General features: G+C 45.6%; 1 protein-coding gene across 4 annotated transcripts; it reads left to right on the top strand.

Annotated features, from left to right (window-relative positions):
• The first annotated feature begins 217 nt into the window (after nucleotides 1-217).
• LOC102686719 (B-cell linker protein) lies at nucleotides 218-21566 on the top strand. Of its 4 annotated transcripts, XR_011182971.1 has the most exons (21): nucleotides 218-872; nucleotides 3887-3912; nucleotides 4587-4621; nucleotides 6571-6608; nucleotides 7500-7593; nucleotides 8066-8142; nucleotides 8499-8556; nucleotides 9003-9080; nucleotides 10352-10380; nucleotides 11296-11332; nucleotides 11661-11687; nucleotides 13088-13160; nucleotides 13948-13978; nucleotides 14973-14994; nucleotides 16329-16428; nucleotides 17106-17143; nucleotides 17439-17482; nucleotides 17839-17922; nucleotides 18290-18448; nucleotides 20671-21193; nucleotides 21396-21566. XR_011182971.1 is itself a non-coding variant. In XM_069182088.1 (20 exons), the coding sequence occupies exons 1-20, from the start codon at nucleotides 870-872 to the stop codon at nucleotides 20785-20787; spliced, it is 1170 nt and encodes a 389-aa protein (XP_069038189.1). In that variant the 5' UTR covers nucleotides 218-869; the 3' UTR covers nucleotides 20788-21566. The 4 variants fall into 4 exon arrangements, 3 of the variants coding, with proteins under 3 accessions (XP_069038189.1, XP_069038190.1, XP_069038192.1); XM_069182088.1 differs by having other exon boundaries at nucleotides 20671-21566; XM_069182089.1 differs by lacking the exon at nucleotides 3887-3912 and having other exon boundaries at nucleotides 20671-21566.
• Nucleotides 21567-22581: the final 1015 nt, after the last annotated feature.

Genomic DNA, 22581 nt, shown 5'->3' with positions numbered 1-22581 from the left:
TATGCTACAGAAAGCTGGAAAATAATGTATTAAATATTCATTACTTTAACCCTATTAGGTCGCCTTGACAGAAGGTAGAGTATTAACCAAATATATTAACGAAAAATACCATCTCAGCGCCGGCACCTATGTCCGTGCCATAAATGTGAATAATTACCCAGGCTTCCTGTTGCTTTCACCTGTAACAGTGCTTGTTGCTGTTTATTTGAAGGGTCATTTATACCATACGGCCGTGTAAACCATTTTGTAGGCTCTGGGAATTATTTTTTTCGCTTCTCGAATACAATCCCAGAACAGCGCTTGGTCTGTTGACGGTGTCCTCCTACCGGCAGGGATAAAAGCAATGGCAGTATGCTCAGTCAAGCCCTGCACCCGTGTGCAATTCCTAAATGGAGCCGAGATCCGTGAATGCTCGACCGGTCCACTTGATCTTTTGCATCAGCTCCCAGACCGACCCCATAGCGCGGGGTTCCTAGCGCGCAGGACTCCCAGACCCTCCACGTCTAACGCGGGTGTCTCACCCTGGTAAATCGCATAAGAAACGTTTTGAAGACTATACTGCACCTTTAAAAGGAACACGAAGCGCGAATTTTTTTTTTTCAACGAGACTGTTAAGAGAAATCGAAATTGACGTGTGGGTGAACCAAGCTGGCACATGCGACACAGGCAGAAGTCGCGTCGCATCTCCTCGCACGCACAGTCCTGCGTGTCCACAGGAGAGATATGCAAAAGAGCCCTCGCTAAAAGCGAGAGAACCTCTTTTTTTTAATAGGCTTGTTTCTAACCTGATTCTTCTAAATGACGATTTGCATTCGAGATTTCCCAGATGAGTGAAGCGCACTAGATCAGCCACTTGTTTGAGCAACACTATGGTAATGTAGTAATTTTTATCATTCGTAATAGTAGTCGTATTAGTGCTGTTCTTGGTAGTGGTAAGAAAAGATGTCAGTCCTCGCTTGATTTGTGATGTATTTTGTGTTTCCATTCCTGTCAGTTCATTCTGTATCGCGGTTACGTGCTGGCGAAGGCACTATGTTTACGTTTTATCCTAAAACAACTTTTAAATCGAGAAGGCACAACTTCTTGAAACTTTGCGCCAAGTGCGTGCTCTGTATGCTCGATTGGGGTGTGTGCAGTGTGGAATTGGTATACTGTAGTGGATCTGTTTCCTGTTTTAACATCAGACATGAAAGTCGTAAACGATCAAGAGCAAACAGACAGACGCGAGCGGTCCTTTCATTCCGGTCAATCTGCTATTGAGATGTCTGGCAGACAGCAGCGATGTCGCGGCGATGTTGTTAACGGGGAAGGAGCGCAGCACCAGCAGTGGTGTTTCGAAACCCTCGCTAGAGACAGCTAGACATTTGGAGTAGTTATGTTTTTTTTAAGGGGACTGAGAATTACAGCTGAGTAAGGTTATAGGCAAATTAAATGCACCAACTTCTGCAACAAGGCTGACCATTTCCCACTATCTTGATATCTTGATACCAGGTTTTCACATTTGTGTTGACGGCTTTATAGTCAAATCTCTTGGACCTAAAGCTTGATTTCCAACTGCTTTGAAAGTTGCTTTTTGGGGATGACCGGACAACCGCTACACAAGGATGCTCCCAAGGAGCAGGGCACGGGTGAGGCACCCTCCCCCAGAGCAAGGTCTTTCACTCAGACTGCTCTGGTAAAAACTCCCATTCTGTGCCAATGGGTTGCAAACCAGAGCCCCTGTGTGTGAAAGTGTCAGCCCCAGAAGCTCAGAGTGTGTTTCTATGACTGTTCTTATTTTGCGTCTCTCTTCGGATTGTCTGCCAGAAACACAGAGCCACATCATTGCCTGATTAAATCAATTCAATTCAAAATACTTGATTCATCCCCGGCGGGGGGGCAGTTTAAGCAGCACGCGGTGTAACACACAACACAAGACAGAAACAAAGACAAAACAAACCAAAAACATTGCTTAGATATAACAGCAAAGAGAGCACAGAAGTGAGTGAAAGTAAGTGTGGAGTATTTCGTAAGGAATCAATACCTGCATATTTGTGCGGGGGAGGGGTCTGTCCAATAGACATCATGTGATTAGAGTTCTTTACAGTCATTGTTTGCGAGTCTGATGGAATGAAGGTAAATTTCCTTTTATTTGGCTTGCACCCTGGACAGCGAAAAAACGTCCTTCCTGAAGGCAGAAGTTCAGAAGACTTACTGTGTGAGGGGTGTGAGGTGGGGCTTCAGTGATGGCACAGGCCTTCCTCAGGGTCTGCCGGGCACACAGCTGTGCCAGGGGTCTTAAAAGCTCACCGGTGACTTTGGCGCTGAGGGTTACAACATTTTGAAGGCGTTTTTTTTGGGGGGGGGGCTTTTTGACTGAGCGCGGTGAACCAACAGACAAAAGAAAAGGTTAAAAAACTTTCAATAAAAGAGCTCTAGAATGTTGAAAGAATTCTTGTTCGGACTCCGGAGGAACTCAGTTTTCTCAGAGCATACAAGCTACAGGCCCTCACGTCTGGTAGTCCTCAGTGGAGCCCACTTGCCCTCGGAGGGGACGAGCGGTGCTGTTCATCTGCCCTGTCCTGTCAAGAGAAACCTCCAAAAACTGCCAGCCTCACGGATTGTCCAGCCCAGTTGGCACAGAGTTTTACCAGGAAAGTGTGCATCAGATAGGGCTGAGGGACGTTATATCATCATTTCCTCTTTCCTCCTATATCATGTTCCCGTCACAATCAATACCATATTTGTGTCTTTTACCTGTTTCTCTCTGACTGATAATGTTAATGTGCCTACTTGTTTGGCATTGTCACAGACTCCACCAGAACAAAAAGACATTCTGAAAGCTGATATAGAGGTGGGGAGGTAGATCAGGGTTGCGCAGGCTTCAGTTTACTGTGCTTTTCTTTAACTGTGGGCTTCAGAGCACTGTGTCACAAACATTTACTTCCCCCTGCACAGCTACCCTGTCAGCTTATCAAGGAGAATTTCTTTCCCCCAACTTGTTTAATTATGACAGTAATGCCAGTCTAAGTAAAGACTAAATAGTTCATAAGAAGCTAAAAGAAACTAAGAGGAATTATGTGAATTAACGCACGTAAGTGACAGTAATGCGTAACAATTCACACATTGATTAAAAGAGAAATGGAGGTGGCATAAATTGCTGCTTAGCAAGAAACACCATCCAAAACAACAGCAGCAATTTATGCAACACTTGTTGTTGTGACCAAGGGCTAAGGGCTGTCTAATAATGTTGCCATTGAATCAGCCTTCGTGCACAGAGACAGAGACACATCTTCGAACTCTGAGTTACAAACCTGGAAGCTCTCCAAAAATGACTGCAACCTTTTGTAATGGGGTTTGCTTTTCAAATATTAACTTTCTTCCTGCCTGTCCATTAATGAATTCTGGGCTGGATCAGTCCCAGTAGGCTGCAGTGGATGCTAACAGTGTGTGTGTGATTACCTTGAAGATCTCTCCTCTTGCCTGCCAGCTACGCAGAGCTTCAAGGTTGGTGATAACAGACCCTGTGTGCGTTCTGCAGCAGGACCAAGATTCATGCATGTTCACTGTAGCACTGATCCTCGGCGAAGTCCTGTTTTTCCCCCCTTTTCCATTTTTTTGCCAACCTGAATCACCGGATTAGATTGACCCCTCGGCCTTTCCAGGACACCTTTTTCATCCCAGTAGCAGAGTGGTGCCCAGCTTGCTTGCTTATGGAGACTTTTCAAAAAGAGCCCCAAATTTTTTAAAACTTTATTCCTGTTTCATTCTCTCCTGTCTAGCACAATAACTGTTTCTGCAGGACTGTTTGAAGTCCAGTTAATAGTTAAGCAAAAGTCAGATAAACATGTAAGGCTGGGTTTCACTTGTCTAATCGCTACACTCTCTCTCCCTTTCTCTCTTGCAGAGTTTTTTTAGCAAACTGAAGAATATGTAAGTGTCTAATCGTGCACTAATTATGGAGTTCACATTGAGCAATACTGTAATATACTGTACATGTGGATTTGGTTAAATTAGTGAATATACTGTGCTGTTCCAGGCAGCTGAAGCCGTGTGCTGTGGTGTGGTTTTGTGCAAACATGCACTGTGGGTTTATTATGAAGCATGCTCTGCATTCCAGCCCCATTGTTTCATTTGCCTTCCTGTAATAAGGGAAGTCTGCTCTCATGCTGTTCTTCTGCTAAGATGACTTTCTCATTGAATAGTTTGCAGGTATGTTAAGATTATTCTTGAGTGTGTTGAAGTATCTCAGAAGTTTTCATGCCTTCTTTTCTGCTTGCCATGTTTGCCGTTATGCAGCACCTCCTTTGTCTTGGGAAGAATTGTGACCTAGATTGTGGTCATCATTGCATGAGCCAAGACAGAGGATTTTACTGCAGTTGTCTGTCTTTGTTGCAGCAGATAATTTTCTGCATTGATGTCAGTGGTGCCCATAAATTCATAATGCAAAATAGGTACATCCTCATTAAAAGCAGAAATCACTTGGAAACCAGGGGCTGGTGTTATTTATTTAACTCTTGAGTTTACATCTAAGCTTCTGAGTGTCCACTAACACTCGACCTCTGACCTCTGACCCCTGATATCTGGCATTGTTCTCCCTCTTCCAGGCACAACACTCCACCAGCCCCGCCCAGGAGGTCAGGTAAGGAAAGATGATCCTGCACACCACTGACACAATTCTGGCACAATTCAGAGTGAGGTCTGCCAGTCCGCTTTACAAATAAGCACGAGTTAGGTGTAGTAACTGGCTCACAGCTACCTGCTTATAGGTGCATCTCACTGATGTTGCCAGGGCAGGGTCACTTTTATTTCCTTGCAATACATGTGTTGTCTCATCACAGAGAACTAGGCAAATGTGGGCATCACGTACAGTGCCTTGCGAAAGTATTCGGCCCCCTTGAACTTTTCAACCTTTTGCCACATTTCAGGCTTCAAACATAAAGATATAAATTTTTTATTTTATGTGAAGAATCACCAACAAGTGGGACACAATTGTGAAGTGGAACGACATCTATTGGATTTTTGAAACTTTTTTAACTAATAAAAAAATGAAAAGTGGGGTGTGCAAAATTATTCGGCCCCTTTACTTTCAGTGCAGCAAACTCACTCCAGAAGTTCAGCGAGGATCTCTGAATGATCCAATGTTGTCCTAAATGACTGATGGTGATAAATAGAATCCACCTGTGTGTAATCAAGTCTCTGTATAAATGCACCTGCTCTGTGATAGTCTCAAGGTTCTGTTGAAAGCGCAGAGAGCATCATGAAGACCAAGGAACACACCAGGCAGGTCCGTAATACTGTTGTGGAGAAGTTTAAAGCTGGATTTGGATACAAAAAGATTTCCCAAGCTTCAAACATCCCAAGGAGCACTGTGCAAGCGATCATCTTGAAATGGAAGGAGTATCAGACCACTGCAAATCTACCAAGACCTGGCCGTCCCTCTAAACTTTCAGCTCAGACAAGGAGAAGACTGATCAGAAATGCAGCCAAGAGGCCCATGATCACTCTGGATGAACTGCAGAGAACTACAGCTGAGGTGGGAGAGTCTGTCCATAGGACAACAATCAGTCTTACACTGCACAAATCTGGCCTTTATGGAAGAGTGGCAAGAAGAAAGCCATTTCTCAAAGATATCCATAAAAAGTCTCGTCTAAAGTTTGCCACAAGCCACCTGGGAGACACCCCAAACATGTGGAAGAAGGTGCTCTGGTCAGATGAAACCAAAATCGAACTTTTTGGCCACAATGCAAAACGATATGTTTGGCGTAAAAGCAACACAGCTCATCACCCTCAACACACCATCCCCACTGTCAAACATGGTGGTGGCAGCATCATGGTTTGGGCCTGCTTTTCTTCAGCAGGGACAGGGAAGATGGTTAAAATTGAGGGGAAGATGGATGCAGCCAAATACAGGACCATTCTGGATGAAAACCTGTTGGAGTCTGCAAAAGACCTGAAACTGGGACGGAGATTTATCTTCCAACAAGACAATGATCCCAAACATACAGCAAAATCTACAAAGGAATGGTTCACAAATAAACGTATCCAGGTGTTTGAATGGCCAAGTCAAAGTCCAGACCTGAATCCAATCGAGAATCTGTGGAAAGAGCTGAAAACTGCTGTTCACAAACGCTCTCCATCCAACCTCACTGAGCTCGAGCTGTTTTGCAAGGAAGAATGGGCAAGAATTTCAGTCTCTCGATGTGCAAAACTGATAGAGACATACCCCAAGCGACTTGCAGCTGTAATCGCAGCAAAAGGTGGCTCTACAAAGTATTAACGCAAGGGGGCCGAATAATTTTGCACGCCCCACTTTTCATTTTTTTATTAGTTAAAAAAGTTTCAAAAATCCAATAGATTTCGTTCCACTTCACAATTGTGTCCCACTTGTTGGTGATTCTTCACATAAAATAAAAAATTTATATCTTTATGTTTGAAGCCTGAAATGTGGCAAAAGGTTGAAAAGTTCAAGGGGGCCGAATACTTTCGCAAGGCACTGTACGAGCAGCACTGTCTGTTGCTGACATGGTGAAAGTTAAATTTGATATATATGTAGTCAAATCTCCTTACTATTGTTGCTCGTCTTTTCAGATAACAGTGATGCGTGTGGCTGGATGACGGACGAATTTGTAAGTTTCCGAGATGTTTGCTATTTTTATCGCCTTCTTAGGTGCGTTTTCGCAGTCAGTCTGCTTCCGTGCCTCTTTCGCTGTGTCTGTGAAACTCGTCGAGTGAGTTGATTCGAGAGGCTCAGCCAAGAGACTGCTCTTGTCTTTAAATAGCAGTGAAAACAGCAACACCCACACTAACGTTGTACCGCTGATGGAAGTGTGGTGCTTGGGGAGAGTGTGTTCCACTGCAGATTCCCTACGTAGCCCAAAAGACTTGTGCGGCGGGGCCACAGGTCAGACGGGCCCTGTGCTGCGCTGAGGTCGAGCGGGCAGGGGTCGTTTAATACACTCTGGACTCAAGTTCACCAGTGCCACCATGGTCCACACACACACACTCTGAGACATGACAGGCATGAGAGCAGCACAGGGAAAGAGAAAAGACAAAATCAGCAAAACTTCCTTACGCTTCCCTTTTCAATGAAAACCAGTCCTACTAACCCCACCCTTCCCTAAGGCTAAAGCTTTGGCGTTACACCGATGAACCTGAGAGTCACATATTGAAATCTGGGCTTCTCTGTCAGCCGGATGCTTAAATAGGACCCTCCAGGTTGCTATGTTTGAAGAAGTTCCCCAGGAGCTGAATGGCTCCTTCTTTTAGTTCTCCCGCTGTAGTGACAACAGTACACGTTCCTAAACCAGATAGAAAAATATTTAGTAGAGCCGTATGGATGCACAGGCTCTATTGCTCAGTGATGATACCTGGGTTTCATCGGTGAAAAGGTGAGACTTGGGTTTTTGTGGGCTTCAGTGCTCAGTAACCTCAAAAGGCTGTGACTGTGGGAGAAGGAGTGAATTGATGAGAGCTGTCTTCATCTGTCCATCTGCCCCTGTCTCCGGTGGTCACTGGAGGACGAGGAGGATGGCGACACCTACGAGGCGCCGCCTTGTGAACGTCCCGCCATGAAGGTCCCGCAAAGAAATATGGAGGAGAACGTTTACCTGGGTGAGCGGAGATTGGTGGGGTGTCATGAAGGGTGGAACGTCTATTATCTAACCTAATATAAGAGGTTCTTGGCCTTTTTTTTTTCTTTGTAGTTACTCCAAGCCTGCTCCATAATGATGTCATAGTTGTCCATTCAGTGCCATACTGTAATCGGTGATGTCATATCGTCTCTGCTGTGATGTCACAGTTTAGTGTGTGATGTCATGGTTTTGTGCACAGCAGTATTGTTGTTCTAGGTGTAATGTTATGAAAGCTTTGTGTAAACAATTCTTCATGTAAACACTTTCATGAAGACAGTAATCTTTTTTTGTAATTACAGATATCTGTAACTGGAAAGCAAGGCTGATAAGTTCAGTAACAATCCATAATATATGTGTGTGGACAGTGGTCTGCAGTTGGCTGATATTGTTGTTCGGTGTTGCAGGGATTGGTGTGTGTGATGTCATTGTCCTGTAATGTTGTCTCTCCACAGAGAGGGCAGCAGCACCCAGCCCCTCCAGACAGGGCCCGCCCTCTAGACCTTCCAAGACAGCGCCAGGGAAAAGCAAGGTAACCCGTCTGCGTGCCTGACAGACAGGTCGTGTGTTCATAAGCTTGTTCAGGAGCCTGTCTGTGTACCAGTCCGAGCTGGAGAAAAAGACTCCCACCTCAGCCCGCATGCTGTTGTACACATTGTCCTGAGAAATAAGACGCAAATACAAGGGCCTTATCAGCAGTCACAGTGTTTGTGCATAATCTAGTGAGGTGATCCAGGGGGAACAGTTCAGCCCATGTACCGCTACACAGTGGGCTTTCCGTTTCCCTCCTGGCGTGGGAGTGAAGCTGCCTGTTCCTCTGTGTGCTCCTGTGTGTGTGGCCTGTGTCCCCCGCACACTGTGACAGGGCCTGTGTGTGTCCTCTTTCAGAAGCCCGAGCTGCAGGACAAGTCCGAGGACACCTACATCGACCCCAATGCCAAAACGCGTAAGGGCTTCTCTAGCACTTCAGCCATCCAATCCAAGAGTCCTGAGGGCTAAACTCCTGATTTAACACGTACCAAGTAGTGTGCTTGCCAAACAAGCGCATCCAAACTCATCCGATTAACTTAGCTTTTTCAATCTCCTATTAGCCAGGGGGGGTTTCTTTATCTTGTAAAAAGGACTAATTAGCAAGAACCACTAATTTATTTTAAAAGGCCCTGCTTCTAGCCTCAGCCCTAAGACTGCCGAATATCTTTAGTTATTGCTGGTGACAGTCTAAATGCCACAACCCAGAAAACATCTCACAACCTTAAATCAAATGGTTAAACAAACAACCGGAAGGAGGTGAAGGTTTAAAAATGTTGGAAAAAAAATTGAAACGTCTTGTAGCGGTGAGAAGGGGAGAGGTTGGTGTGAAGTATTGACAGTCCTCTTTCTCTGCTGCTACAGCCCCCCAGGTGAACCGTAAGGAGAAGCCGGGAAAGAAGGTGCCCCCAAGACCTGTCTCTGTCCCACAGGCTGATGAAGGTAAAGTGATGATAGACGGAGGTTCTGTACAGGATGATGAAGGTATGGGTGTGGAGCGGTGGCTCTGTGGCTAAGGATCTGCGCCTGTGACTGGAAGGTTGCCGGTTCAAATCCCGCAGCCAGCAGAGGAATCCTACTCTGTTGGGCCCTTAACCCCAACTGCTCCAGGGCCGCTGTACAATGGCAGACCCTGCGCTCTGACCCCAAGCTTCTCTCCGTGTCTCATGTAGAGCAAGCTGGGGTATATGAAAAGACGAATTCCTAAATCAAGAAATTGTGTAGGGCTAATAAAGCAACATTATTATTACATTATCATTACTATTAGGTAAAGTGATGATGGAGGTTTTGTACAGGCTGATGAAGGTAAAGTGATGATGGAGGTACTGTACAGGTTGATGAAGGTAAAGTGCTGACGGAGGTTCTGTACAGGTTGATGAAGGTAAAGTGATGTTAGATGATGGTTCTGTACAGGCTGATGAAGGTAAAGTGATGTTAGATAGAGGTTCTGTTCAGGCTGATGAAGGTAAAGTGCTGATAGACACAGGTTCTGTACAGGCTGATGAAGGTTAAGTGATGATGGAGGTTCTGTACAGGCTGATGAAGGTAAAGTGATGTTAGATGGAGGTTCTATTCAGGCTGATGAAGGTAAAGTGCTGATGGAGGTTCTGTACAGGCTGATGAAGGTAAAGTGATGTTAGATGATGGTTCTGTACAGGCTGATGAAGGTAAAGTGATGTTAGATAGAGGTTCTGTTCAGGCTGATGAAGGTAAAGTGCTGATAGACACAGGTTCTGTACAGGCTGATGAAGGTTAAGTGATGATGGAGGTTCTGTACAGGCTGATGAAGGTAAAGTGATGATGGAGGTTCTGTTCAGATCTGTGAAATTGTGGCATTAGTTGATGCACAGCTGTTCTGCCCCAGCAAACATGTAGTTTGTAAACTATATGTATGTATTGTGACGGTGATCATTGTAGAAAAGAAATGCAGTTTCCTAAGTGCCACACTAGAGTGCAGGAGGAAGGCTACAGCACGCTGGCACAGCTGTGGAGATGATGCAGTGATCCCCAGGCCTGGAGTACATCATGGCATATCTACCGATACTGAGAGTGGTCTGCATTTCCCTGTACTACAGCACCCCAGTGTGGCCAGGCACTCGGGTTGAGAATCACCCACGCCAAGTAAAGCTGAAACCAGCGTTGGTAATTAATCAGGAGCCCTGAGTGGAGCCCATGCTGTCCGGCCCTCACCTTGTCCCTACTGTCTCTTGCAGATGTATATCTGGACCCCAACGAAGGCCAGGTGAGGACTCTGCTCACACTGAGCTCTGTATTCCAGGACAAATTCATGGTCCCTCTCCTTTCCTGCTATTTCCGTATATCTTACACTTTTTCTTTCTTTCTCCAGTGTGCTTCTCTCCAGTCCCCTCTGCCTCACCTGTGTTTTCCCAGCTGGCTGGCTGTCTCAAGTGAAACAGCAGCTGCAGTGTGGTGGGGAGGTGATTGTGCCTCAGCACAGCCCTCTGAGTCCCGCTGGTGAAGCTTGTGTGAACCTAACGCAGCTGCTCAGCCTAATAGCTCTCAAGATTTAAAATCCAAATCTGAAATTTCGGTACAAAAACAAGAAAAGAGCTGCAGGCAGAAGAAGCCTTCTTATTGATCTCTATTCATTTTAAGTACAGGCACCTCCAAACGTATTGGTATCCATGATAAAGTTCAGCATAAAAGGCTGTATACAATAAAAAACACAGGTAATGAGTTATATTTTATACTAAAAAGTATTAAATGGAAACAGCGATTGCAGCCAAAGTGCGCCAGTACACTCCCCACCCACCAGCATTCAGTAGAGAGGAGAACAGAGTGATGAAGCCAGTTCATGGATGAGGATTATAAGGCCATGATTGGTAAAGACTAGGGAGAAAATACTACATTGTACTTTAATGCAATTTGTCAGAGAAAAAAGGTTTTTGTTCACAGGTCATAGACTTTTTTCTCAAAGAGATAGGTGTCAAAATTAAAAGATAATTTCATAAATTATAATTTGAGAAATGTGTGACTTTGGTTGATTCTGTTGAATCTTGGATAAAGTTCAATATATTCTCCATGTTGGAAAATGACAGTATAGTTCATCTATTCCGTCGCAAAGGCAATGATGCTGTAGCTGTTACAGCCTGTCCCTTCTGCCCTGAATCGACTCTCGGTTCTATCTGTGTTTCAGGATGACAATGACGACCTATATCTGGAGCCTGATGCAGGTCAGTCACACAAACAAGCAACCCGCACCTGATAACTCTCACTGACTTGACAGAGAGAAAGTTCTGTAGCTGTCGGCCTCAGAACCTACAATCAATTGTGGTATTTGTCGGAATCTTTGATTGGCTATGCCTTCAGTAGTGTTTTTGTGCTTGGCACTCAGTATACCCTGTTGCAAGCAAGCACTTTCAGATAATGTACGCTGTAAAGTGTCTATATAAGCTACAATGTCCATTGCTGTTTGCGTTTATCTAGTAGGCTCTTTGTTTCTAAAGTCTGTGAACTGTTGTATTCATGTTTTTGAATGTTTCTCTGATATTTTTATTTTAGGAGACGTATCACAGGAGAGGCAGAGAGGTGAGTTGACAAGCAGGTCCTTAATTTGTTTCCTGCATCCTACAGTACAAGTGAAATAATTATTATCATGATAACTGTTTGCCTTTGCATGGCTCTTTCCAACCCAGAGGATCTGACAGTGCTTTGCACATAGGAGAGAACCCAGCTGACTCAGATAACCTCAGTGAACTGGAACAGTCAGCCAGTATAAGTCAGAAATTACTTCACTGGTTTATTTCTTTTTAGCCTGTGGACCTTTAGGGAGTTTTATTTTTAACTAAACCAATTAGTCAAGATCTCAGTTTAAATTCTATTGTGAAGAATGGCACAATGTCTAACCCATTCTAATCCCGAGGGAAGAGCAAGACCTACTGCTTGACCAACATCACACACAGCAGCAAGCTAGATTTCTCGAAGGACCCCCTCCATCACATAATAACTCAGCTTGCAATAAGCACAGCAACCAATACAGGCCACAGGCCGTAGTGCTCAATTTCAGATTCAAATTAATGGTTTTATTTTTTTTTCTCTTTGGGATTCACACAATTGTTTTTCTTTTCGTACCACTCCAATTTGGGATAACGCCCCCTGCTGTTTAGCATCTAGTCCTTCCTTGACCCTCGTACTGGCCCAGAGTGCGTGCTTTGCTCTGAAACTCACTGCCTCCACTGCTGCTTTTTTCATACTGGTGAGCACTCATTGGGGGAGCGTTGGGACTTGCGCCAACAGCACGGCAAGCCTGGCAAATCACAAGGCAAGCTTGTTTCTGTACTGCGCACCCAGACCCGGCCCTACCCTGACCCCAGCCCCTCTTCAGCCAGCTGTGCCTGCAATGAACAAGCGCGTCTGGGGGTCCATCAGCACAGCAGCCATCGGATGTGCTCTTTGAGATGGCGTTTGCCAGTTTACTTTGCTAGTGCTAATGATGCTAAGGACAACTGAGCTGACTTGTCTAGCCACAGACAGTGATAGCACACTCCCTGGGTATTTCATCAACATACGGTGCACAATACCAGTCAAGAGGGAGATTCGGAAATGAAACCTCTTAGTCAAGCCTGTTGTTATAACCTGTTAGTGTCTCTCTCTCTCTCCCTCTGGCGTGAGATGATGATCTACTGTGATCTACTTAAGTTCCTCTTGAAAAATAAATACACCATATCTTAGCCATGTCTTAATACTAAGCAACTTTTTGCCCAAGATATAAACTGGGCCCCTGAAGGATTTTCAACAATGCAGTATTCTGTTGCTTTTTCTGCTGCTAGAGGCGTTTTGTAAAGCAGTTTACAGCTGAGGGGCAGCTAGGCAGTGCTCTGACTCACCGGGGTTAGGAGTGTGCCCTTCACGTTTGTGTTTTGTAGTTGTGTAGGGGTTTTGTTGTCTGGGTGATCACATGTCGGGGTGTTTCTCATCTGTCTGGTCAGTGTGTCCCTCCATCCCCAGCAAGATCCCACTGATCCCTCCCTCACCAGGACCACGCGGTCTCACCATACCCATGTGAGTACCCTGGCGCCCCCTGCCTCCCGCCCCTGGCATTGCCCGGGTGATAGCATTCCAGGGGCTGCTGTCCTCCAGCCCCCCAAACACTCACAATTAAATCAGAAGAAAATTCTGCAATTGATATGATGGTGCATTTTAACCCCTCATCCTTACAAGTTCTTTTCAGCACTAACGGCAATGAATGATGAATATTTTATTTCTTTGATCTAATTTTGCAAAAGTAATTTTGAGCAAATAACCCATATTTGGGTTGAATTCAAGTAAGAATGCTTGAATAATTTTATACTCTGTATAAAGCTCTCGGATACTCTCAGAAACTCCGTATATAATCTCAGATAGTACTGGAAGTAAAAGCATACTGGTTAAAATTGCTACTTGTATTTTTACTCTTTAGCTATTTTACAAGTAACTTTTGTGTTAAAGCTAAGTGCGGAATTACCTTTACTTTACATCTTTAAGTACAGTTTAACTTTCATCCTACTTATATGCTTTTACTTTTTAAAGTAAAAGGTTAAAGTGGGTGGCTGTGTCAGTGTGTACGTTTGCAATACCCGATGAGACGTTGTGTTTTTCGTTCTTTTATCCTACTTTTCAGTGTGGAATTAACCTTTGCTTGTTCGTTAATACCTCCATGGACCACTATACATTAGATTTTGTGATGCCGTGGGACAAATTCAGTAGCATTTTTAAATTTTGTCTTCCAAACTTAATAAAACAAATGACAAATGTGAATGGGTCACAGGTTATGAATGTTAATGTCTTCTCTCCCTCTGATCTTTCACAGGATGAAGCCCCCAGTTCCCAGGGATAAGTCTGTACGTATCAGAAATCATAGCATTTTCTAGATACCTAACCATTTTTGGTGATGTGTTATGTCATAAGCTGACATCCCAGTTAGTTTATAGAGGGGTGTTAGAGGAGCAGAAAAACCCACTCGAATCCCTGGATCCCTGCTTGTGTCAGTACAGCATCTTTCCAGTAAGCGGTCACCCTCAAGGACAGAGCAGGCCCAATCTGAGTGTTTTCACTAGGCGTTTAACACTGTTTCACTATTACTGATGTTTAGCTCGTAAACGTGGCTGACTTGAAAATGAAAGTGCATTGGGTCATGGCTATGCATGTAAAACCGTGGTAGCACTGAATTTGTCGAAGATCCCTCATGAACATAGGCCAGAAAAGAAATGGAGCTGGTTTTGTAACTTTGCTGCAATCCTGGGGTCCTGATTACCTGTCAAGAATGTTAATGTTGCGATTTGATATTTCTCCACTCCCTCGGCCTTTATTTGTCCGTGTAGGGATTCTGTGACCTTGTCCCGGATGTGGTGTTTCTCATTGGATTATTTGCTTTAACTGTTCTAGAAAACATCAGCAAACTACCATGAAGAATCTCTGTAAGCTAATTGATTGCCAGTGAGTTAGGGAAGAATCTGAGTGCAGTGCAGCCTTTAAGGCCTGGTACTGTCCCAAAAGGCTTCAGAGGATGATGCGATGGTCATACACTTCCTCTACACACTGCATGAAGCTCATTCATGCTTCTAGATTTTTTTAGAGCAAGAAAAGTAAGAAAACCAGAGATATGGCAAAGATCAACGTGATCTTTCCAAACACACAGCAGAACCCTTCTTGGCCATAAGAATCAAGCCAAAGCAGTACGAACTGTACAGCAATGAATCCTTAAGCCTCCATGGCGAGATGTCTGGAAACTGCGTGAAAGGTGTTCATGTGCCAGTGGAGTGAAGGTATTTCTTCAAACTGTGGTGTCTGATCCACCTCCAAGCTGCCTGATCAGCGCTTCTTTGTCTTTTGCAGACGAAGGACTTCTCCTCTGATGGTAAGGCAGCTGCCTCCCTGTTATTTTCTCTTCTCTCACGTAGAGCATCCAGTCAGGGGCTGCCCAGTTGCAAAGTTAATTTTTAATCTTGTCAAGAAAAGGCCTGGGCTTGTCACCCTGCTACAATACTGGGGTCCTGATTACCTGACAGGAATGTTAATGTTGTTGACTTGAAATGTTTCCAGTTCTTTGGACTTTATTGGACCGGTGTATGGGCAGGCATTCTGTGACATTGCCACTGATGTGATGTTCCTTGTTGGAAGATTTACACAACCTAACTTTTCTAGAAGAACTGTTCTTGATTACCTGTCAATAATGCCCCTAAAAATAAATTGTCCATTTTAAATGTCCTGGGAAATTTGGAATTGGCATTTTCTTTCTCCATACCCCCGTTCACCTTCCCTATTTGGAATCAGTTCATAATGAAGTCTGCCTTACCTCTCAATCTGTATCAGCTAGGCAGAGGTGGTGTGGGCAGTAGGACTGTTGGTTCTTGCCTCTGAGATGTGCAGTTGTAGTGGTCTGTTTCACTTCCTGGCTCCCACAGTGCCTGCAGAGGGCCACTAGCTTTCATTACAAGGCTGAAGCAGCTCTTACTGGTACCTGTTTAATCCCACAACTTCCTGGCATGCCCAAGGGCTCTGTGTTGCACAGTCTGCTCAGGAACCCCGAGCTGACTCAATCCCTTGCAACCACCCCACCTTGTGGTCACAAGCTGCCTGGACTGTACAGCTAAAACTGTGCTCTACTACTCAAGCCTCTTTAGAGCCCCCTAAAGTGCCAGTAACCAACTCTCACTTGAACAACAGTGGAAGTGCTGAAAATGAAAGGGGCAAATGATAGACCACATTGCAAGAGATCATGAGACAATTGCTGGGGCACTCTGTTAACTTGTCCTATGTCTGGGACCCCAAAGTTAGGGAGATAGTCACTTCAGGCGACTCTTGGTGTTGTGAGACACAGAGATTAGTAATATACTAGCCTTGCTCCATAGGGATGTAATACCAAGGCGTCCTCTGCTGCAATTTAGCAAGTCCCTGGAAGTGCAGAATCTACTGCCTATTATTGCACTGCTGATGACAGTGAATGCACTGTGTAACACTGATAATTGTTGCCTGCCCATACACAGTAAAAAAATACACAGTAAAAATATCTGGGGGCTTTTTCTCTAGTAGGCTCTAGTAGGAATAGGAATGTCTCTGAGACTATTTGCTTATGAGGTTGGCCGAACTGATAGTCCGTTCTCTTTCTCTGCATCTGTGGTTTGTATAATAATGTCACAGTTCTTTTTAAGTGTGCCATTGCTAACCCCCACATACACAACCCCCTGGCAGGGACAAAGGGCAGGCGAACCTCTTTTCCAGGTAAGGTGCCACCACCAATGCCAGCAGCCAAGCCTGCCCTGCCCACTTCACTCAAGGAGCACAAGCCCAGGTAAGAAGTGTCGGCGGAGTTCGGCTGAGCCGAGCCCCGCTTGTTAAAATGTTCTTAATGGTCATGGTATCCGAGTGAGCGAAACACTAGAAGCCTGCCGCTGTAAGATACAGGGAAGGCCTTTCACACTGCCAGGCCCCACTGATCTTTTTCTGTTCATGATTTTAAAGAATCTGGTGCACGTAACTGAGTGTGCGAAATATGTGTTCATTTAAAAAAACGTTCAAGGCCTGTCTTTTACCTGCGTTTAACAAAGATGAGTAAAACTGGGTCACCTTGTGGTTTTGTCATTGAGTTAGCAGCAGATATAGGTCATGCACAGAGAGGTGCTTCAGAGTCTGATTTGTTTTCCGAACAAACTGGCTGAGGACAGGTAGTCTGGGAGAGAGGATTCGAGCAGTTTGGGTCGCCAGTTACTTGTCTACCTTTGTTACTCATGTCATTTCCGAGCTGCCAGTGGAGTGTCTGTATCACCTGCTGACGGAATCAGTATGGACAGCGGTCTGCAGGTTTTCTCTGGCCACAAAGTGGGAATGGGGAGGAGGAATCGCACTGTGGCAGTGGAGGAGCATGGTGGTGGGGGAGTGTGGAAATGCTCAGCTACAGTGCACAGGCGTGGGAGCAGGAGAAGAGCTTTTCTGAAACTCAGTCTGTCTGTGTTCTGTGATTCACTGCAGCCCCTCTTCGCTCAGAGTGCCCAGGGACGGTCCGGGAGGTAAGAGTCACCACCGTGGGGTGGAAGGGAGTGGGACTCTGCTTGACATCGGCACTTCATATCACATCCTCTCGATTTTCCTGTTATTTCAGTTTTGATATTGTGTCGTATCCTGTTGCTTGTGTTCTGTGTGATGAGCATATTAACAGCTGGAGCTGACGCACTGGACTCTCAGCTGGCATGAAACAATGACCGGGAGGACACAGCTTCTAGTGCACGGGCACTTTTTGGAAATGATGTCATCGGAACGTTGGCATGCGCTCCCTAACTTGTTTGTTTCCTTTCCTCCCTCCAGTCAAGCAAATGGGGCTGAAGCTTTCCCTCCAGTCTGGGCCAGAGGTGGGTGTGTCTTGGATTCGGGGTTGAACTCTGATGAGTTCAGCCCGTCTTGATCCAGTGGCACTGAAACAGCACTCTCTGCTCCTCACGCCAATCAGAAATTAAATTCTTTACAAAAGGGGAGCTGCTGTGCTAAAAGATGTTAATTTGTGAGCGTGCCTTCACTCAGCCTTTTCCGAAACACTTTTTCCTAAATCAGCTGAAATAGTAGTGGGGGTAATTAAGTAATAATACCAGTAGTTGTTGTGGTAATAATATTAGTAGTAGATATGAGTTGGTTCTCATTGATGTTATTAGCTCAGGATGGAGAGCACCATCTAAAATCGGTTTTCAACATGGCCGCCATAATTTCCCAGGATGCCAGGCTGCAGGACAAGGACTGGTTTGCAGGAAACTGTGATCGCAAGGCAGCGGAGGCCGTCCTGCACGGAGTTGGCAAGGTGAGGAGTCCAAAATCCTGCACCCCCTTGGCACCCTGCTTTCACTGATCTGTGGGGGTGCAGGTCTCTGTGTCTGCATGGCTATGGGCAGCACATGTCCTGACAATGTTAGCTCATTAGAGCGACTCGTCTGCTACTTGCTAGGGCTGCTAAGTATTATTGATACAGACACCTATCCTGGAAAGCCTGTGTGTGTGGGCCTGTTCTTACATTTCTGTGAGTGTAGTTGTGTCTCTGTATACTATATCAAAAGACAGATGTTAGGTAGTTATTGTCATAGTTGTCAGGCCTGTCGTTTAAGACACATCAGCACCCTGGGTAGTGTCAGAGCTGGATGCGAGTGCTGATCTCTGTGTCTGGGTCTCAGGATGGGACGTTCCTGGTGCGCCTCAGCTCGGCTCAGGGGGCGCGGCAGCCATACACACTTGTGGTCCTGTACATGCAAAAGGTCTACAACATCCCCATCCGGTACCTGGAGGAGAGCCGCAGCTACGCACTGGGCAAGGAGGGCAAGAGGACTGAGGAGGTGAGCAGTGCTGGACTGGGGAGAGGGGGTAGAGTGGAGAAGACAGAGAGAAGAGGGCACAGGAGAGGGGAGAGCAGAGAGGGGAGGGGGGACAGGGGAGAAGGGAGAGGGAGGACATGGGATAGGGGAGAGCAGAGAGGGGAGAGGGGATAGGAGAGGGGAGGGAGGACAGGAGAGGGGGAACAGGAGAGAGGGGACAGAAGAGTGGGGACAGGGGATAGGAGAGAAGAGATGATCAATATAATAATTCCTTGCATTTTTGTAGCACTTTTCTACTCAGGATCTCAAAACACTTTGTATAGATGATCATGCATAGATTATTCACTAGGGTAGGGGGCTCATCACATGATACTTCTGACATCCTGTCACTGTCTTTTTAAAGAGGCCCCCAGATATTTAAAAATGAGCAGGAAACATCTTTGGCTGTGGGTTGCTTTTTTCAGATTGGTCTGCTGGTTTAACCAATTGCAATGACTCTCCACCGGTAGGCGCTGTTTCCTCTTTTCAACATACGAGTGCAACTTGTTCAGCATCTGTAAAAGAAATCTGTTGAAGCAGTCCGAGGACCTGTACCAAGTTGTACTGAGTGAAGGTTCAGCTGTGATGGTCTTTATCAATATGTAACTGATGGGCAGCATGGTGAAGGAGTGGTTAGCATTGGTGGCTTGCAGTACTGGGGCCCAGGGTTCAATACCCTACCTAGGGTGCTGTCTGCGTGGAGTTTATATGTTCTTATGTTTGCGTGGGTTTTCTCCGGGTGCTCCAGTTTCCTCCCAGAGTCCAAAGACATACTGGTAAATGAATCGGCTTCTGGGAATATTGGCCCTGGTTGAGTGTGTTTGTGTCCGTCTGCCCTGTGATGGACTGCCCCGCGCTCGTTGCCAGCTGGGATAGACTCCGGCTCCCCCACGTTGATTGAAAGTGATGTCATCATGCTAGAAGATGCTTCTCCTGAAGATCTTCAACGAGAAATAGATGACAAAAATGTGTTTATGTCAGAAGACGGCAGCGCAGGTTTTTTTTTCTGGTAGTAGTTGATTTCAGGTTGAAAATGCTGTATGTAGCTATAATTATGAAAAAGCTGTCATCCTTTTTGGGCACTGGAAAAAGCTAGGTTTTGTGTAGATTCGGATTGGAAGAATTACATTAAAAATATGTATTTTGTAATATTACAGCCTGCCATTCTGGGATTAATCAACACTCACTATTATCTAAGTTATCTATAAATGGTATCCAGTAAAAGCTTATTAATTTAATTCAGTTGCACAGCATGGGTTCTGGCAGGAGTGAGAGCAATGTTACTATAATAAAGGGGTCCCCGGTCCTGGTCCTGGGCACCCACAAACCTGCTGAATAACTGAACCCTACAGTAGGTATGATTTGAACTCTTGAATTGTTTTCTGTTTATAAACATTCGGGAAGCTGCCTATTCTAAGCCATTATCCCTTTGGCTCAGTTAGGGATCCCTTTAAGTAAGAGTATGTGGGAACCTCTGCCAATGTAACTCAAGCTTGCCCGACCATCTAATTAATAATAATAATTAATAATTGCTTACACTTATATAGCGCTTTTCTGGACACTCCACTCAAAGCGCTTTACAGGTAATGGGGACTCCCCTCCACCACCAGTGTGCAGCCCCACCTGGATGATGCGACGGCAGCCATAGTGCGCCAGAACGCTCCCCACACATCAGCTATCAGTGGGGAGGAGAGCAGAGTAATGTAGCCAGTTCAAAGAGGGGGATTATCAGGAGGCCAAGATTGGTAAGGGCCAATGGGAAATTTGGCCAGGATGCCAGGGTTACACCCCCTACTCTTTTCGAGAGACGCCCTGGGATTTTTAATGAACACAGAGAGTCAGGACCTGGGTTTTACGTCTCATCCAAAGGACGGCGCCTGTTTTACAGTATAGTGTCCCCATCACTATACTGGGGCATTAGGACCCACACAGACTGCAGGGTGAGCGCCCCCTGCTGGCCCCACTAACACCTCTTCCAGCAGCAACCTTAGTTTTTCCCAGGAGGTCTCCCATCCAGGTACTGACCAGGCTCACACCTGCTGAGCTTCAGTGGGTTGCTAGTTGTGAGTTGCAGAGTGATATGGCTGCTGGTTTAGGTATCTAGGGATCTGGTTCTCTCTTCCACTTCCTCTAGTTTGGGAGAACACTGTTGAGGTGGTACTGAGAACTGCAGAACAGTTTCCCCCTCTCTGTTCCTCCCTCAGGTCTTCGGCAGTCTCTCGGACATCATCACTCACCATGCAAGCAACCCCATCCTGCTGATCGACAGCAAGAGCCAGGCCAAACACACCACCTACCTCAGCCACCCTGCCCGCCCCTGACCTACCACCCCATTGACACCCCCTGTACAGCACGCATGGTGGGCACAAGAAAACAGCAGCAGAATGAGTAACCCACCATTAACCTCCAGAAACACCCCAACACCTGCTCATCCCAGCCAGTGCTGTTCTCCCAGCGTGGTACAGGAGCAGCCCTGGAGCCTGCAGATCCAGCTGTGCTGCCTCTTGCCCGACAGCTGGACTCCCTGGTGAAATCAAGACCTGCAAATCACCTTCCTCTCACTAATGAGACCCACCCTCCCTGCACAGGGGAGCAGCCCGCACAGCTGGGGCTACATCTGGATGGGACCACCTGTGTCCCAGACGCAGGTTTTCTTCAGTCAACGGAGATGCACAAGAACGCCACCTGCAGGACATGGAGGAAACAGTCCCGAAAAGTCGATTCTAGGTTTCTGTCCGCTTCTCTCAGCACTTTTCCCTTCGTTCATATTAGCACCCGGAACCTAGCATAGAGGTTTGTTAATACTGTTCTGTATGTTTAAAATTAAATTGTAGAGTTTCTTTAATTCGATATTTATTTTAACTATGAGGTAAGGGAGCGAAACGTGTATAGATATATGCGTTTTTTTTTATTTTGCATCGTACCTGAGGACGTTTCTTTTAAGAGAAATACCAAGTGTCAGCAACCGGCGTGCAGATGTTTCCACGAGATGGCGCCAAACTCACACTACTGTGAAATGTGAAGATCTACAGATCCGCCTTCAGATTTAATTACAAAATTTCTGTTCTTGAAAAATATTAATAAAACACAATTTTCATTACTTTTACAATTCTACTTGTTTTAAAACTTTGTAATCCAGCATAATATACATACTGCTGTACTATATTGCCAAAAATCACCCTTTTGAATTATGAGTAATTGCAATATTCTGTCGTTGTTGCCTTTTCTGTCACGTGACAGTGTGAAATATTCCAACTTCAGTATAGTGAGGCACTGGGGGGTTCCCAGGCTCACCAGGCAGTTTCCAAGGACTGGCATCACCTTTTGGGTATTGATGAATCAAGCAAGCGATCTGTTCAATTACAGAGAACTTGTTCTTGAGGGCTGTGTCCGCTGACCAGCGTCCTCTTCTCAGTCCTACTCCTAGTGGCTCTAATGCTCATTGGAGCCAAGGTCTTGACTTGAGCCACCTTAGCTGAACCAGTTTTTATATATTTATATGCAAAGGTTCCAGATCTCTTACTTCAAAAGACAAGGCAACCTCCTCCATGTTTGCAACTGAGCTCAGAGTTCAATGTCCAATTTCAATTCTTTAAACGAGGGCTTGGGTAGAACATTCTGGGTCCCCAGCATGAGAATAGGGACCCCCATTTTAGGGTTTACTCCACAGTGATCTCTTACAAGACCCATGACCTGTTGATCACAATGGACCTGTGCATTTTAAGAAATCGATTAAATCAGACCTACAAAACTTGCTGGTCTGGAATTCCCCCCCAATCTCTGCAGAAGTAGGCGCTGTGCACACTTCCAGCAGGTGAATGAACAGACCATTGTTTTTATTTTGAGGATGTGCTCATCTCCGACAATCACGCCAAACATTTGATTACTGCAACTAGCCCTTCAACTTGGGTTTGTGACCATCCACTAGAGGGATACTCCCAAAAGAAAGTCAGCATTTGAAAATGGGAGACCTAACCCCCAATTGCTTGCAAGCCCATTTTATAGAACAGCACCAGCAGCCCGATTAAACCCAGCAGAACAGGGAGGTAAGGCCCAGCTCAATCTCAGCACAGCTGGCACATAGGACTGTAGCATGCCTGACATACTGCAAGACC

The sequence above is a fragment of the Lepisosteus oculatus genome, chromosome 2, assembly GCF_040954835.1.
Source record: "Lepisosteus oculatus isolate fLepOcu1 chromosome 2, fLepOcu1.hap2, whole genome shotgun sequence".
Lineage (NCBI taxonomy): Eukaryota > Metazoa > Chordata > Actinopteri > Semionotiformes > Lepisosteidae > Lepisosteus > Lepisosteus oculatus.
The sequence above is the reverse complement of the archived record's forward strand: the minus strand, read 5'-3'. Positions and strand labels throughout refer to the sequence as shown.